This window comes from Apaloderma vittatum, unplaced genomic scaffold (assembly GCF_000703405.1).
Source record: "Apaloderma vittatum isolate BGI_N311 unplaced genomic scaffold, ASM70340v1 scaffold4308, whole genome shotgun sequence".
Lineage (NCBI taxonomy): Eukaryota > Metazoa > Chordata > Aves > Trogoniformes > Trogonidae > Apaloderma > Apaloderma vittatum.
Window position 1 is genome coordinate 12,160 of NW_009732249.1, and position 13,371 is coordinate 25,530.

At 35.4% G+C, this 13,371-nt stretch overlaps 1 protein-coding gene across 1 annotated transcript in view; it reads left to right on the plus strand.

The window, feature by feature from the left end:
* Nucleotides 1-13,371, plus strand: part of SMCHD1 (structural maintenance of chromosomes flexible hinge domain containing 1) — a gene marked incomplete at its 5' end in the record, with an annotated part of 54,618 nt that overhangs the window by 9,627 nt on the left and 31,620 nt on the right. The window contains 10 exons of the mRNA XM_009875433.1: nucleotides 122-228; nucleotides 508-590; nucleotides 718-831; nucleotides 2,815-2,892; nucleotides 2,974-3,093; nucleotides 6,579-6,723; nucleotides 6,957-7,053; nucleotides 10,105-10,177; nucleotides 12,042-12,181; nucleotides 13,017-13,151. Of these exons, the coding sequence (XP_009873735.1) occupies nucleotides 122-228; nucleotides 508-590; nucleotides 718-831; nucleotides 2,815-2,892; nucleotides 2,974-3,093; nucleotides 6,579-6,723; nucleotides 6,957-7,053; nucleotides 10,105-10,177; nucleotides 12,042-12,181; nucleotides 13,017-13,151 (1,092 nt within the window). The remainder of the gene's footprint in view (nucleotides 1-121; nucleotides 229-507; nucleotides 591-717; nucleotides 832-2,814; nucleotides 2,893-2,973; nucleotides 3,094-6,578; nucleotides 6,724-6,956; nucleotides 7,054-10,104; nucleotides 10,178-12,041; nucleotides 12,182-13,016; nucleotides 13,152-13,371) is intronic.

The following is a 13,371-nucleotide window of genomic DNA, read 5'->3' on the forward strand; positions in this document are numbered from 1 at the left end:
AGTATTTATTAATATATTGCGTTATATCTGTCTACTTGTCTAGCCTCTTATAGAGGGGTATTTCTTCTCTGATATGTTACAATCTGGCTGCTTAGAACTGCACTTTTTTTTCCTCCCTCAGGAACCTCAGGCATTGTATGCTGAAACAAAAACTATTCCAATCTCAAAACTTGACAGAACAGTGTCTGACAAAGCAGTTAAAAAATACGTAGAGGATGAAATGGCAAGGTGAGCTCTAAATTGTAATCATTTACTTGTGGAGTTACTCATAACAGTATCAGTGTTCCTTCAGGAACAAAAAAAAAAGTTCAGTTTTATTCCCAAATGGAAAAACAGTTCATAAAATAAAAATCAAAAAACAAAATTAGAACTCTAAACCAAAAAGAGGTAGTTCAGGGTTGTTGATTTCTTTTCCCCCCAAAAATAGCTTTGTGTATATTCTATTAAGGGTAAATTACCCTGGTTTTTAACAAATGGAAGAACTGATCATTCTTTCTTTTTCACTAGGCTTCCTGACAAATTATCAGTAACATGGCCTGAAGGAGATGAATTATTACCAAATGAAACAAGATTTGCTGGTACACCAATAGGTATATTTTTTTCTTCAAATTCTGAAAGCTAAAATATGATAAAATGGTACTCTGCACTCTTGATAAAAATAAAACATATAATACACAGCATATTTTGAAACTCTATCATTTTTCTTTTTAAATAAAGGAGCATTAAGAATAGAAATTTTGAATAAAAAAGGAGAAGCAATGCAAAAACTTCCTGGTACAAGCCATGGAGGTTCAAAGAAACTACTTGTTGAACTGAAGGTTATTTTACATTGTAAGTATTTCAGTATATTTAAATGCATCTTCAATTTTAAATGTGTAATGAATTGTATATTTTTTGCATATAGACATAAAATAATGTGAGAATTTGACAGATGGATATAGTTATTAATTTTAAAGACAATATCTCATCAGAGTGTATAGCACACCAAAATGACATTTTCCTGAAATGACAATAGCTTCAGTGCCGTATGTTTACTGTGTTAATCTTATATTGTGATTACGTCTTCTGTCCTATGTAAACAGAGCCTGTCAGTTCCAGGCTGTCTACTTAATATGCATAAGAACGTAGTTTAAATGGATAATGTTTTTGTAATTAACATAGCAATTTACATGATCTACATAAAAGTAAGAACCAGTCTTGTTTGGTACCTAACATGAATTTGCTTTGGAATTTTACAAAATCAAGTTTCTTGTGAGTTACTGATTTGTGGTTTCCGTTTTATGGGTGTTTCACTTGATACTCTGCATTTGTTGAAGAATCACGTTCTCTCTGAGGCAGTTGAAATTACTCAGTTAATTATTCGAAAACAGAACACTGAGTTATCTGAAAACTCCAATCCTGCACATGTCAAATCTATTTGAAAATTATAGAGACTTAAAATCTTATTTGCCTTATTTCTTTACAATTCCTTTATCTGATAAGAATTGTAAAAAACTGAAGCACTGAAGTTACCGTAGGTGATATATACTGGTAATATTCGTAAATATGTTTATGTGGAAGTGTCAAGTAAAAAACGTGGTGCTTAGGAAGTCCTAATGGTGTTTTCTAGCAAAACAAGGAAGGACAACTCATTAATCACTACTAATACAAAGTGTTTGAAGGATTTTTTTCTCTGGCAACAGAAAAAAACAGAGAAGTTCCCAAGCAAGTTCTAAGTCTTCGTGTGTAGCTCCACTGAAATAATTTAGTCTGTTGTTGAAATAAAACATCAGGATGCTTTTTCATCACAGAGACATAACTTCCTTGTGCAGAACTACTCTTGGGATTGTCTCCTTTTTCAGAAGAGAACATGGGAACGTAACAGCCCTGCCTTTAAAAGTCAGGGCTGTCTAATTTGTTCCCTTCCAAGATCCCATTTGTTTTATTGTAGTTTTTTGTGTATCAATATGCACAGACGTATTAAGACTTTCTTCACTACCTATGGATAAATTTCCACCTTAGATTGTCTGTTTCGGGGAAGAAAGATGTGCATCTTCCAAGTGTGCAGCTTGCATAATACAGAGAGACTTTCAGTTTAACTTGGTGGCAGTTAACACTGCAGTAGGAAAACGGCTTTCACTGGAGAATTTCTGTTTTCTCAGTGTAACTACCAAAAGTGGAAAAAAAAAAGAGAGAAAAGTGAACTAGCTCTTACCACAGAACACCATCAAAATTTAATAACCCAGTACCTCCAGAATTACATATTTAAAGAACAAAACCTAAGAAAATGGACAACTCGTACTTTACCTTATGTATACGATTTGGTGCTGGAACAGAATCTGAAATAATCATACTTAGTATGGAACAACATATATTTTTACTGCATTTTTTTTTTGTTTCTATGTGGTCTTATTGCAGTCATATTCCGTATTTATTGTAAAATATATTGTGGAAAACAGCTGCCTCTTGAAGCTTCAAACAATAAATCTTATTCCTGTATTTATCTTAGGTTTTAGAGCCAGTCACTTAAAAAACACCTCAAAATTTCGGTGTGTTCTCTTTTTCCATGTGTCATAATGTTTATAACAACAGATACAATAATATGGAGCAACAAAGGAATGTTCTTTGTTCCTTGATTACGCATTCAGTCAGTTACCTTTTTTTACCGTTGCTCCCATCTAAGCTAATTTGTTATGGCCATTTGTCAAGTTGATCAGTTGCTGTATATATTTATAAGTGATAGCAATACTTAATAATGAGTAATGGTAATACTTGAAAAAATGAAGACTTACAGTGTAAAATCTAAATACATGTAGCTCATTGTTTCTTTTTCAGCACCTACTGGCAATAAAGAAATAATATCCCATATCAGTCAGCATGGAGGCAAATGGCCATACTGGTTTAAAAAAATGGGTAAGTCAATATATACAGCATTCTCAGTTAATATATAATTTTAGTTCTTTGCTTTCTAATTGTATTTGTATTTCTGTTTAGAAAATCTTCAGAAACTTGGGAACTACACCTTGAAATTGCAAGTAGTATTGAATGAAAGTAACGCAGATACTTATGCGGGAAGGCCTCTACCATCTAAAATATTTAAATTTACTATTATAGGTAAGAATTCCAGTCATGACAATTTTCTACTTTTAGTGTTTCTGTTTGATTCATTGTGTATCAAAATTTTTTGTGTTTTAGTTGAAAGATACTTTTCAGCATTGAGTAGTAGCATTTGCATGTCAAATATGAAGTATTTGCAAGAAAAAATATTTTTTGTGTAGTAGATGTTGATCTAGCCTGTAATGTATTGGCTCAGCTATACAGACATTTTAACAAAAATGTGAAGTGGAAACTCTTCCCTGATGTGAGCTTTACTAAATGTACTTAATAAAAACAAACACTTACTTAATTGTAAACACTCCATTTCCACATGGCATTGGCATAAATACTCTTTTATAAAACTGTTTTTCATTAGGCCGGCTTTCATACGTAAACCCCAGAGATAAACTCATTCAAAACCAGATTATGCCTTTAAAATATTCTTGTTGATATTGAAGTGTGTCTCTTTTTTTTTTTAGTTAAAAGAGTTCTATGCAAAACTAAATTTTCTTTCATTTGTAATGGGTGCATATTTTTGGATTAATCATCATAAAATACTTGCTGGAATACCAGTACAGAAATAATATTGTTAAATACGTCTGATGTACTCTCTCTTGCCATGCATCCACTCTAGTTTGTATGCATGTGGCCTAAAATAGTATGTTACTAATCATATCTTCCCAAGAAAGTGTAGATTCCAATTTTAATGACACTGTTGAGGATTGCAGGATATACAGCATACGGTCACATGTTTCTGGTACAGCCTTGTACCAGATGGTACAGCTTGTACCTGTACAGGATGTAACAGAATGTTTCTCTCATCCTCTAAGATGTTTACTTCCTAATTTATTTGTGTGCATTTATCTGCTTGTGGCTTGTTAGTTTTTGTTTATAAGCAATTCTCTAAAGAAGATTTCTTTTTTCCTGTTGAAAAGACTTCATTTCAAATAAAAATAGACCAACATTTACAAAAGAGGGTAAATCTGTAGGCTACTTTGAAGTGTTCTTTCTGTACAGAAATATAAAATATTGTTCCTTTTTTTAAATTGTAAAGGAGTAATGTTATCTGTAAATGATATTTCATAGGATTTAAAAACAAAATACTTGGACTTTCAATTCTCTATATCATAATTCATCTTAAAGAAAATATTTCCAGACCAACAGCGTCTTGGGCTTCATGTTAGGAGTGTTGCTAGTGGGCTGAGGGAGGTGATCTCTCCTCTCTACTCAGCATTGGAGTGCTGTGTCCAGTTACATTACCACCCAGAGACATGAACATACTGGAGAGAGTCCAGCAAAGGGCTATGAAGATGATGAAGGAACTAGAAGATCTCTCATATGAAGAAAGGCTGGAAAAGCTAGGGCTGCTCTGCCTGCTAGGGCACAACCTGAGATGCAGAACATCAGGAAACACTTTTTTCTGTGAGGGTGCGTGAGCACTGGCACAGGTTGCCCAAGAGGTCATGGAGTCTCCGTTCTTGAGGATATTCGAAAGCTGGCTGGACATGGCCCTGGGCAGCTGGCCCTGCATGAGCCAGGGCTGTTGAATAAGATGACTTCCAAAGAACCTTTCCAATCTCAACCATTCTGTAAGCTTTATCTGCAAGGGGAACAAGGTGAGAGGAGGAAAAAAAAAAAATCCTTTGCATATAAAATTAAAGGGGTTACTTTCATCACAAGTTCAGGTTGTAGAGCTAACATCTGTCCAGAAGATCAAGATAAAATAGATGCAAGAAAAAATAGTTTGCATTCAAAACTAGAGGCTTTGAATTCACACCCTTTAGGCAGAAAAGAGTTCTTTGTAGCATATTCTTCTAAAAGCTTCTGCAAAAGTACTATTAGCAGAGTAAAAGAAAATGTGTTCTTGTATGACAATAAAGAAAAAATCTTTGGCATTACTTGAGAAGAGTAATTATTTATAAATGTATGTCTGAAAACGTGGCATTGAAGTGTCAAGATGCCTATGTAAAGTTCCAAGAAAAAAATATTTATTTCTCTGAATAAATAAATGAATGTTGTCTGCTCCTTCTTTATCTCTTTATCAAAGTAAAAAGAGAACCTTAAAAGGAGCAAAATCACATTTTTATTTTTAAAATTCTTTTCCAGTAGTACTGTGGCTTTTCCCAGAATAACAGCCTTCAGTTAAAGGTTCTTTTGGCCATAACAATTGAAATGAACAAATTTCCTCAGAAAGAAATATGCACTCTGAAAATCTAATGAACCTAATAGTTTGGTAGATTTAACACAAGGGGGACCAAAAGCAGCTTTTGCTATCTGTTGCTACCTTTTTATCTAGTCAGAAGATAATTTGACACTTTTTTTATATTTTCAGTCTTGCAAAGTGAATAGTTCAAGTCTTTGTTTCTGCAGTACTTTGTGTTGTCTCAGAGGCAGGCATAAATCTTGTACTTGTTATTCCAAAATAGCAATATTTGTGTGGAACTAAAGTGAAATCAAGAAGGTTTTTTGAGAAACAAATTATTTATATATTTAGCAGGAATTTGTTGCTCAGTGTTTACAATTCTTCTCAGTAAGCTAAAAGGTTACCGTTAATGCTAGTTAAAGTCAATCTGTAAGTTTTGTGAATTAAGACATGTTCTTTTGGTAGTTACTCACTTCTGAAAGTACAGAAGTTCTTTTACTGTCAAATCATTTTACCATTTTATCATTCACAGAAATAAAATTGTAGGCATTCTTAGTTTGAGGTCTTTATGTTGGTGTGGTTGATAAATCATTTTGGTTAGTACAAGGTACTAACCAAAGGTTACATTTTTCCTCCCCTCATGATTTTCACTGTCTGTAGTGCAAAAGAAACTCCCGGATAATGACACCCATAGGTAGTGAAAGTAGTTGTTAGCTTGAGTCCAAAATAATTTTATAGTATATTTGTCTACTGTTTAGCTCAGCACTGTATTGTGGTTTGTTTTTTTTTTCAAAGGCCACTTGGCCCAGACAGCTTGATTCCACAAAAGATTACTCTGATGTACAAGCTCCCATTTGTACTGCTCTGTGTGGTCTCATTTTTGGTGCCTACTTGGAGTCAATCTGATGGGGCCAGATTTCATAGGAAGGATGCACTAAAATTTCTTTTTCAAATACTCATCAATACTCATCTTTATCTCTCAAATTTGGGATAAGTTTTGTTGCATGAATCATTTTAATTTAACAGAATGAAAGCAATTAAATGTTTAAAAAGAGCTATCGGTCCACAGGGAACTTGTCCATTTTCAGGTGCCGTATTGATGTTCTAAGTATTTTGGAAGGTTTGGCTGCCCTGTTACATTTCTTATACCACAGTCTACTGTTAGTATGCTTTAACTATTGTTTTTATGCTAGTATAAGTTAGAAAAAGAGGGTCGTTCAATAAACCGTGATTTTTGTTACAACAATGTTCTGATCGGCCTGTTTACTTTGAGGCGGAAAACAACTTCACTACAGCCTCAATTAAGAAAAAAACAATGAGCACTCGTAATTCCTTCTAAAAATGTCCTATTTTCTTTCAGAGGGCAAACCAGAGAAATTTTCAGTTGGTCTTTTGGAGCTTCCTTTTCGAGTTGGAGTACCTTTTAATATTCCTTTAGAATTGCAGGATGAATTTGGTCATGCAACACAGTTGACAACTGACACTAAACCAATTCTTGAAGCAAGGTGATTCAGCTCTCTCTTTTTTTTTATTTTTTTTTTTGTCGGTTCTTCATGTGACATTAACGTAGTAGTTCTTTGGGGTTTGTCCAAGTGATATATATACTGGATACTTTTCACATAAATTAGCCAGCAATTTTGCTTTTAGTTCCATAAGAATATCTGGAAGTATCGTGTATATTTAAAAACTCTGTTTATTTTTAAGTTGATTCTGTTTTGTTTTCTACACATTTTTCTAGTGGACTGACATTGCAGTATGAAGAAATAACTGCAGGACCAAAGTGCATCATTAAGGGTGTCACTGCTAAAGGCTGTGTAAATAGTTGCCAGGGCAAGGTAGGCTAATGAATTTAAGCTTGAAGTAACATGTCTTTTAAAAAATTACCGCAGCACAAGTAATTTTTGAGTAAAATGGTTTGTCACATAGTGTTAAGTTTGGTCTACACTAATGACTACAAGTATTTCTTGGGATGTTTTCAAATGCTCTCTTACAGCTCTACCTGGAGCCATTTTTCTGTCCCACAGCTGCACTCTGTTGGCTGTTGAGACTGGAGCTGGAGGGGCTGAGCAATATGTGGATTGTGGCAGAGTGCACCCAGCATGCTAGATCAGCTGTCTTAGTTTAAACTGGCGCTGGAATTGGTTTAGGCCAAATCATCCTCTGGACTTTTGTACTGAAGTAACATAGGGAGCAATGAAATCTTTCGTTCTGGTAGTTGAGATGATGAGTAGTAACAGTTCATATGAGTGGTAACTACTCAAGCTTCTCTAGATGTTTCCAGACTGCTATTTTCACTTCTGTAGCAAATAGATGTAATCCAGATCCAACATGTTACTAACAGATTCTCAGCACCTCATCAGACTGCTAATTTACTGTAAATGCAAAAGCGTATGTTACATGCTAAAAAGATGTCTTTCATAAAACAGATCTTAATGCTTCTGATAAAAAAAAAAGATTTTAAGACTTGTTTAAATAACTTCTAAATCATGATAATGGCATATTTACACAGTATGCTAACCAAGTCCAAATCCTTTCATTTAGTCTTGCAGTCTAGCATAGTAAGGACAAAGCTGGCAACTGAGGTAGCTGAAGATACCTCATTACACTATTGCTATTGTTGCTTAAAAAAAAGAAAATAACTTTGCTGATAGAAAAGTGTGTAAAGAGAAGAGGAAGCATATACATGCTTGCTGAAAACTGGAGGGCAGATGGAAAATAATGGAAAAGACAGGCTGTTATTTTCTCACGCTGTTTAATTGCATAAAATGTTGGAGTCAGTGCAAGAACTGACACTGAGAGTAGCGGTTCTAATTTATATGAGGAAAAACTGTTTAAGATGGCAATGAAAAGTAATGGCAAAAAGGATTGTGGGACAGCAGATTAAAAACAACATAAATACAGTGTAATTTTCAGTGCTTAATTTAAAGAAGTAGAGGAGCACTCAGGATAAATGTTCAGCACCTTAAAAGTTATTTTTGAAATGTTTTCAGAACAGCTAGAATAGAGAAGCAGCTAGTAGTAGGAGCCTGGAAAGAGCGTAGAAGGAGGAAGTGATTGAGAGAACAAAAAGGGAAAAATAAAGATCATGGAATAAATTAAAGTTACTGGGTTTTGGAGAAGGGAGTAAGGAAGAAAACATTACAGGAATAATCGTGCCAAATGGAGAAGGGAAACTTGATTGAGACAGGAAGTACAGAATATCAGTCACCAGTGAAGAGATTCCTAGAGAACTAAGAGAAGCAGACTTCGTTTACTTATGTAGTCATTGATTTAATTTCACCCAAACCAGTCAAAACAGGGAAAAGTATGTTCTGATTGTAGGTGGAATGAAAGAGAAAATGTTAAGGCAAGTGTGTAAGCAATATCAAGAAGAATGCTCCCTTTCAGGATTTCCAGTACAGTCAAGGAATGAATGAGAAAAGGAGTTTAAAAAAGGAAAATTATTTTTTTAATTCATCTTCATAATTTTAAAGTACTGCAGTATACATAGAAGCAGACTTGAACGCAAAATGAAAGTAACTAAAGGGATCATTAAGGATAAGGGACAAGAACTTCCCCAGAGGAAACAAATATTGAAAGATTGAAAGGAAAGTTAAAGACATAAACTGATCAGTTAGATCATAGAATCATAGAATGGCCCAGGCTGGAAGGGACCTTAGAGATCATCTAGTCCAACCTCCCTGTCATGGGCAGGGACGCCTCTCAACTAGACCAGGCTACTCAAGGCTCCGTCCAACTTGGCCTGAAGACTGTGCAGTATTGACAGAGTATTAAGTAACAAAGTAGCATTGCAGAAATGGGTTTGAAACTAAAAGAAAGGGAGCATAGGAGGAGTGTCTACTGCATGCATACAAAACTTGATTGAATGAACTACTGAAGAATTCAACTTACTAACATTAAACAGCAGCTGTCACCTGTACTGGTTTCCTATTATGTCCTACATTACTTTTCCTTTCTTTCTCTTCCCTTACTGCCCACCTCCTGTTTCTTTTTTTTTCCCTTTTCCCCCCTCCTCTCCAATCCACCAACATGTAACTTCAGTATATTTTGCCTTCCTTTTTTCTCAAGATTCACCATTAGGTTTAATGGGGCTCCAACTTATATGTGTTGCTTGGCTTGTAGGCAGACCAGTAGGGTCGGCTGGGCAGAGCTGGAGACTTTCATGCACCTGGGTGGCCATGAGCTGAGGACCTCCGGTGTGTGATGTGGCTGCAGTCGTGATAGACCTGCCCAGGCCTCGTTGCCCTTTCTGCTTCCCTTACCCAGCAAACCAAAAGAATTGCCCAACAGTTTTCATCCAGTCTGCAACGTGTTTGTGTCACACCTGCGCCCTGTCAAGCAATGGGAGGGGTGTAAGCCGTGGTTGTGAAACTAAACCTTTCCAGAGGCGGTAAAAATGAAAATTCATGAACTGCAAATGAATAGTCTCAATTATCAAGTATATAAAATATGAAATTCACATATCTGCAGTGCAAATAGATTTTTAAAATTGGAGCTTTAAAGATTATTAATTTAAGTGCTCCATTCTCTGATTTTAATGTCAGAATCAGTTTTATTAGTGCAGGTCTACGGCAGTGCATGGATAGTAATTCTGCTGCCTTGCTTCAGGCGATCAGCTAAGGAAAATGAACACAGAACTTGTAGACCCTTTCTTTAAAAATAATTTTTTTTTAAACTGATGTATTTTTTTCCCTGCTGAAACAGCCTCTAAGCAGGAAATCTCAAGTTGTTTTTAATGGCTTCAGAGCCATGTAGTTTAAACATGCAAATCTTGAAAAAAATTTGGATAGGCTTCTGAAATTTACATATATATGAATTGACGTGACTATGAGAGATAATTTATGATCTGGATTTGTTTAAGGTTAATATTTAATTCTTTCCATTAGAACTTTAATATGAAGATTACGCTTCCTGGTTTGAAAGAAGACACACAAAGCTTTAAAATAAGATTGCAGCCTGGTAAGTATCCTTAAAATATGTAGTGAATTTCTGTCAAACTTCACTGAGAAACTAATAATTAAATGCTTCTCCCAATAAGGTAGAATATCTAGTGAGGCATAAAAAAGGGTAATCTAGCTGATCCCATTGATGATTGAAACCAAGTAAAGCTATAGGCATGCCGTTCCTGGCAGGAGTAACATCAAACTTGCAGCCTAATCTTGTCTGTTATTCTAGGAGCCAGAATGTATCTGCTTGCTTGAGACTGATTATTCACTTATTTTTTAATTATTTTAAATCTTTTTCAAGCCTAGCACCAATTGAATGAATTTCCTACTTTCTCAGTTTTCTTCAGAATTAAACCCTTTAGCTTGTACTCTATTGATCTGTTCTGCCTGTAGAAACCATCTTACTCATTTTTTTACCCCAGCAAAGGGGGAATGCTGTGGCAGTTGGAGTTGTGTCTGAAATTTTTAGTGTTACATGTTGACTTCATCATAATGCCAGAGAGAAATACAGAATTCTGTAAGTTCACTGCCCTTACCCGAATTTTGTTTTGTGGATGTCTTGGTATTGAGGATTCCCTTATGTAATACCTGTTACCCCTTGTTTTACCTGGGTTTTTCTGGATTTGGAAGGTCAGGTATGATTGGAACACTGATTTTTGTCCTCCCAGGTTTCAAAAAAATAGGGTTTCCTGTCTCATTCTGCAGAGAAATTGCTTTGTTTGACAGACAAGGCACAGTTTGTTCCATTTTTCCTTTTCTTTTGGGAAGTTAAAGCTTCATGTAGAAGATGAAGTGAAACAATCTGACTTGAGACAGACTGTATTGCTAAGTTATTTACCATGAACTGGAGGCAACTTCATCCTTCATTGGGATCTTTTGCCTTTGGCAGTGTGGTGATGCTTCACTACCTCTTTCTTCTTATCGGACTTATTCTTGACTCTTAAAGCTCTTTTTGTAGGAAGGATGGATAAAATCTCTTTCAGTCTTCACTGTTCTTTAACAAGTGAGTTTTAAATGGAAGTTTGAATCAGAATCATGGAATGTTTGGGGTTGGAAGGGACCTCTAGAGATCATCGAGTCCAGCCTGCCCACCAAAGCAGGATCCCCTAGGGCAGCCACACAGGAACGCATCCAGGCGGGTTTTGAATGTCTCCGGAGAAGGAGACTGCACAACCTCTCTGGGGAGCCTGTGCCAGTGCTCTGTCACCCTCACAGTAAAGAAGTTTCTCCCCATGTTGAGGTGAAACTTCCTATGTGCTGGCTAATAAATGATGCCTAAAGGGTATTTTTGAAAAATGGCCTTTGTTGTTCCTTCAGAACTTGTCTTTTAATAGTAATCTGGTACTTCCTTCTCTTTTTTTTTAACACTGGTAAAATTATTATATGTTCCAGGGGGTAGAATTCCTTGAACAACTTCACTTCACTGTCCAAATAGTGTCAACAAAAGTTTATTTTGCTTTTTTTTTGCATGCAAGTTATTGCTGTGATGGCTTTGGTAATTAAACTGCTGCACATGATGATTGATCAGATGCCTTAACACATCTTTGCTATTAACATGTCAGGAGAAAACTCCAAGATTCTTTTTGATTAATGTAAAGTCTTTTGATAATGTAAAGTCTGTAGAGTATGTAGATAGCCCTATCTCATGTATTTACACCTTTTATGTGAAGTTCATCATGTTTGTCTAGCCATTCGTTACTGGATTAATTCAAAAGATTGACAGGTGGTATGTACTGAAGGACAGGAAGTGTCTAGAACTCGTTAACACAAGTATTTTGGTAGCTTGGCTTTAAAAACTTACTGAGATGGCAAAAACTGAAATCCAGTTTTTCACAGGTTATCAGAAGTATAACCACTGCAGTTGTGTGTTTTTTCAGGCCCCCCTCATCAACTGAAAGTGAAACCAGATTCTGAAATTCTCAAAATTGAAAATGGCACAGCTTTCCCCTTTCAGGTTGAAGTTCTGGATGAATCAGGAAATATAACAGCACAGCCAAAGTTGATAGTTCATTGTAAGGTAAACTACATTTTTATTAGGTCTGTTGTAAGTGTTTTGCTACTTGCTTTTTAAATGGCTGGGAAATGAGCATATTTTGGCATCTAGGTAGAATTTGTTGTCTTTAATAATGCTTTTGAAGCTTCTCTGGCATGGCAGCCATAACTGTGACTCTCTTGCCTCATCTGTTATGAGTCATTCAGTAAGTTTCAGAATCAGGGGAACCTGGTCTCCGAAATGGAAGAGAAAATTATATGGGGATATATAGGTACTGTTTTACAGTATTTTAGGTCATATTTGTTATATGCAATGCTAAAATTTGGTCAGGAAAAAACTTCGTACAGCCTACTTTTGATTATTTTTTTTTAAAGATAAAAACCAGGTAAACAAACAAAAATGTTTCACCCACTGCAAAATAGGCAACATTCCATTTACACTTACGTGCATGCATTCTCTTTCTGCAGTCTGGGTCTGCAATAGTGTGATGACCTGTTGAACTCGATGCTTAAGTTCTATTTAATGTGTAATTTTTAGAAAATTAATGAAAAGGAGGTTTACTTAACAACTTAATTAAATTCATTGCTATAATGGCAAAGGAGACTAGTGTTTATGTGTTGGTAAAAAACAGCTGAATAGATAATAAATTTTACTCCTGTAACTTCTTCCTTTCTCCCATGCATCTCTCATCACCTGCAAAACAATATAGGTGTTGGTCTTGAAGGCTTTTGGAAAACTGAAACCTATCAAATTTATTTGGAAATAATCCTATATGTATTTGGACTTGCACAGATAACAATTTCTGGAATAATCCTAGTACATCTGTAAAAGAAACCTGAATTTCAATTTTGCATTTTAGTTTTTAGGTGCTTCAAACCTTCCTGTGTATTCTGTGGACTGCAGTAATGCAGGAACAAACATTTTAACTGGTCCAGTTATACATGTACAAAATATCAAGAAAGACCAGATGCTGAAAGCAAGGATTGAAATACTTGTAAGTATTGATTGGGATGTTTGGAGGAACGAAAGACTGAAAACAGTTGCTAGCGTAGTGAAGTTTTTTATGAATCAACTTAACCCCTAAAAGTTACTCTTTTAGTTACCGTAAGTGTGATAATCAGGTGGCTGCCCTTTTTCCTCTCTGGGAAATCATAAAAAGACAAGGAATTTCTTCCATTTTTTTCTTCACCTTACTCTTTATTTCTTGAATCCCT